This window comes from Penaeus chinensis, chromosome 10, assembly GCF_019202785.1.
Source record: "Penaeus chinensis breed Huanghai No. 1 chromosome 10, ASM1920278v2, whole genome shotgun sequence".
NCBI lineage: Eukaryota > Metazoa > Arthropoda > Malacostraca > Decapoda > Penaeidae > Penaeus > Penaeus chinensis.
In genome coordinates, this window is record NC_061828.1 from 68,633 (window position 1) to 73,643 (window position 5,011).

General features: G+C 31.2%; 1 protein-coding gene across 1 annotated transcript in view; it reads left to right on the forward strand.

Moving 5' to 3' along the window:
- Positions 1-4,236, forward strand: part of LOC125029514 (importin subunit alpha-3-like) — a 17,028-nt gene extending 12,792 nt beyond the window's left edge. Inside the window, exons 11-12 of the mRNA XM_047619448.1 lie at positions 2,362-2,544; positions 3,028-4,236. Of these exons, the coding sequence (XP_047475404.1) occupies positions 2,362-2,544; positions 3,028-3,225 (381 nt within the window). The 3' untranslated portion in view covers positions 3,226-4,236. The remainder of the gene's footprint in view (positions 1-2,361; positions 2,545-3,027) is intronic.
- The last annotated feature ends 775 nt before the right edge of the window (positions 4,237-5,011 follow it).

A 5,011-nucleotide genomic window follows, 5' to 3' on the forward strand; every position in this document is an offset into this window, starting at 1 on the left:
ATATTTTAGCGCTGTAGTTCTAACATTCATTGAACAACTTAAAAAAAAAAAATGTGTACAGTGAAAAAGTTTATCAGGTTTAATTGGTTTAAACCAGGTTCTACATAAGATGAGTCGTATCACTTAGTCAAATTTACTTTCTCTAAAAACGAGATATTTCCCAGGACTATTATACTGTAGGCTTACAGCTTTTGATACGCATGCGGAAATACATAGTATTTAGCTAAGTCATTCCTACTATTGTCACCATTTTCTAAAACTAGAAGCTAAAGAAAATCATATTGTTATGCTCAGGGTATGCTGTTGCTGAGACTGAGGATTGTAAAGATGGAGTATAGTCAGGATTTTATAAGGGCAGAGGGTGGTACACGAACAGTAGAAAGAGGTTGAGCTTCAAGAGTTTTCCATGAAACGGGGATCTGTGACGCCTCTCTCACGCTTGGCACAACTGTTTACTTTGTTGTACTATTAATTTGAACAAATCACTGGTAAAATGTGCAACGTTGAACAATATGCACAGCTTTAGTGCTGGTAATGAGGAGAACACAAGTCGTAGATTCATAGTGTTAAGGGCAGACAGCAGATGCAGTTGCTGTTTTAGGGATGCAAGAGGCCGTTGGACCGAGTATGTCTATGGTTGGGAACCACAGGAAGAGATAGTAATACAGTCATACAATCAACTGTAAATCTGTTTATATTCCTATTTGTGTCCAACTGCGTTTACAAATGTAATAAATTAGGTAAATGGAAATTTAAAAGACTTTGTGAAAGAAATTATATGAGAATAACCAATGTTGCATAATGTAAAAGAATAGAACTAATCTAGCCTAGTCCACCTTTACCATGTGTTCAACTTAGATTGAAACTAACCATAACGTCATATCAAACTTAGTTTGATATTGTTAATATTAACAATACAATTAATATCATTATTGCTACTACGGTTGTTATTATTGCTGTTGTTCATGATATAATTATTATTAGTAGTAGTATCATTATTATTATTATTATTATTATTATTATTATTATTATTATTATTATAATTATTATTATTATAATCATTATTATTATTAAGTTTATTATCATTTATTATCAACTTTAGTATTGTTATCATTATTATTACTATTATCATTATCATTATCATAATCAGTGTTATCAGCATTATTATTATTTGTATTATTGTTATTATTATTATTATTATTATTATTATTATTATTATGATTATTATTGTAATTTTCATTATCATTATTATTTTTGTCATTAGTATTATTGTCTTTACGCTTTTTATATGATTATTGTTATTATTATTATTATTATCATTATTATTATTATTATTATTATTATTATTATTATTATTATTGTAATTTTCATTATCATTATTATTTTTGTCATTAGTATTATTGTCTTTACGATTTTTATATGATTATTGTTATCATCGTTATTTTTATCATAATAATTGTAACATTACAATAATAATAAAAATAATAATAATAATAACAATAATAATAATAATAATAATAATAATATAATAATAATTATTATTATTATTATTATTATTATTATCATTATTAGTATTGCTATTATTACTATTATTACTAGTTTGTGCTTTGTGGGTATTTCTACCATCATTATTATATTATTATCCTTGTCATTATTATTATTTCGCTTATTGTTATTATTATTATTATTTTATAATCACTTTTCTTATTCTTACTCTTATTATATTATCATAATCATTATCAGCATTATTATTATTAGTATTATAATTATTATTATTATCATTATTATTACTATTATCATTATTATCATCATGATCATCAATCATCATCATTATTGTATTGTTATTATTATTATTATTATTATTATTATTATTATTATTATTATTATCAGTATTATTATTATTATTATTATTATTATTATTATTATTATTATTATTATTATTATTATTGCTGTTGATATTGCTACTGTTGTTATTATTGTTATTATAAGTTTATTATTATTATTAATGATATTGTTATTATTATTATTATTATTAATACTATCATTATTATCATTATTATTAGTAGTAGTTGTAGTAATATCATCATTATCAACATTATCTTTTCATTGTTATTCTTTTGTGTTTATGTTATCATTATTTTTTGTGAAGTTATCATTATTCATCTTATTATCATTATGATTATTTCTTTTATTTCAATTAATATCTGTTGAGAATTACTTGACTCCGTTTCTAGTCATTTTGTCATGATAATAAAAAACATGTAATTATTTATCTTACCAAAGAAATTAGGAATCTTAGGCGATAAGACCACCCTTACCTTGCTCAATAAGCCCTTTTAAATTACCAACCTTTCCTACCAGGGATTCCTAGACGTACAAAAGGAAGCGACGTGGGCGCTCTCCAACCTAACCTCGGGAGGCACGCCGAGCCAGATTGAAGCCCTGGTCGCTGCAGGAGGCGTGGAAGCACTCGTAACAGTCTTGGGTGTTTTTGAAACTTCTGTTGTCACTGTGGCCCTCGAGGGGCTTGATAACATCCTGGCGGTAAGTATGGGAGTGGGCGTTCATATTGTGAATGTGAGACTTGAGTGGAGGAGGGCCCACAAAGATTTAGGAAAGGAAAACTTTGCAGTGGTGTTGAAATAAGGCTGTAAGTAGAGATGTTGAAGCAACTGTGTGGGTAGAGGTATAAAGGTTCTATGCATTATAGTGTGTAGGGATGAATGTGGATATGCGGTTGTTGGTGTTTAAGTGTGGTTGTTTAAATGTTTTGGGAGTGGGGGATGCCGGAGACGGAGATGGGCTTTGCTCCTGTTCAAGCTAGAGGAAGCAAAATAAATGGAATGTACGATGATGGATGAAGGGAATGGAAGGGTATGGGGAGAGACGAATTATGAATTAATAAGACGATGGAGAGGGGAGGGGGTAAGGAAGGTCTAGGAAGAGAAAGACCTTTCAGAGATGACCGTTAATGATACAAAACAAAAAATCCCCTCTTCATAGCTAACCAACTCAAACTTCCAACAGGAGTGTGGGGACAAGCAAGCAATCGTTCATAGGATAGCAGAGGCTGGAGGAAAGGAGAAACTTGAGATCCTACAGCGGAATACGGATGAGACAGTGAGTGGCAAAGCCAAAGGTCTACTTGAAATGCATTTTGATAACACAAGAGACAACAGTGATGTGAGCGATAATGAAAGCCAGGCAGATACCTTGGATAACTAAGGTTAGAGAAAGGCATGTACTCGTTGGCTCATACGTTGTCATAGAACGGCTGTAGACTTCATCATAATGGCAATCATGAATCCATAGTGTCTTAATGATGCACAGAAAAAGGGAAAGCAGGAAACGAGCAATATGCGGAATGCAGACCCAGCTGGAAGCGAATGCTAAGCTTATGTGTATATATACCCAGAAGAACTGAAAACACTTTAAGACTCAGTTTTTATTTTAAAGCTTAAAACAACATTTCTAAACGAAATCTGACAGTGTTGGTATAATTAGACAAAGAAAAGGGAAAACCTCAAACATCGATAAAAAGAAAAGAAGTAAGGATCGGTTTTATACCAAAAGATAACATGGAACTTGAAAAAAATCTAATAAAAGCGTACTTTGTACATGATATATATGTGTGTGTGTGAGTGTGAGTGTGAGTGTGAGTGTGAGTGTGAGTGTGAGTGTGAGTGTGAGTGTGAGTGTGAGTGTGTGTGTGTGTGTGTGTGTGAAGGCCAAATTAAGCTGAGGTCTTATATACATGGAATGAAAAAACGTTTGCTTCCCTCATAAATTTGTAAAAATGTATATGATTTATTTATTTATTTACGTACCAAAAGTCTGCTTGGAGTTGGATAAATTTTTCCATTGCATATTGTTATTGAATTCTTCTGTGCTTAAGTGATTATTCTCGAATATCTATGAAAAAAACTATCGTGCGCACAAATAGCCCCTTACACCTTTACATACATATATCAAACACAGTAATGTCAGTAAGCCTATAAGTATACATCATAAGTTCATCATACAAAAACAAGCATGTATCCTTCTTGCTTGCATTCATAACATACGTCTTATATAAAACCACAGAGTACCTCTTCAATGCCTGATTTCAAAAGTTGAAGATTAACTAAATAAGAATGATATACATATATAGCTCCTTTTAAAGATGATTTAATTTTATACTCGGTGTGGACATTATAAGATGCTCCAAATTGTATTCTAAAAGAAATTCAAATACTGTATCTGTGTATTTTTTAAACCCTAACACACTGATCCATAATCTGATGTATAAGAACGAGCGAGAGACAGAAGAGAGAGAAACAAAGACAAACAGAGACTAAGGCAAAGAAAAAGAGAAGAGAAGTGTGACGAAACGACAAAGACCCCTTCGTTCTGTTGTTTTAACTCTCACAGACGTAATTATTTGTCTTTTTGAAAATACCCAAGGATTTTGGTGTTTAACAAAGTCTTTCATAGGCCTGTCATCTCGTTACGCTCTATTTATATATATATTTCATAAATACATTTTATACACAAAGGCTCCAACACACGTACATACACACACCATATGGACACATACATCTATGTAAATATGTTTGTGTGTGTGTGTGTGTGTGTGTGTGTGTGTGTGTGTGTGTGTGTGTGTGTGTGTGTGTGTGTGTGTGTGTGTGAGTGTGTGTGCCCATAAATGTGGATACACATGTGCGTAAACATATGTAAGGCTATATATATATATATATATATATATATATATATATATATATATATATATATATACACACACACACGTGTCTGTATAGTCATAAGTACAAGATATGTGCGCATGCGTGTGTTCGCGTATATGTGGGTGCGTATACACATATATGCGCATACGTCTATATATGTGTAAGCATGTGTATGTGTGTAGTTGTGCATAATGTAGGAGCGTGTATGCATATTATATGCATAGGAGCATATGTAAAGATGTACGCTTACATGTATATGTGCACGAAAATTAACACATGCGTAGTACTTT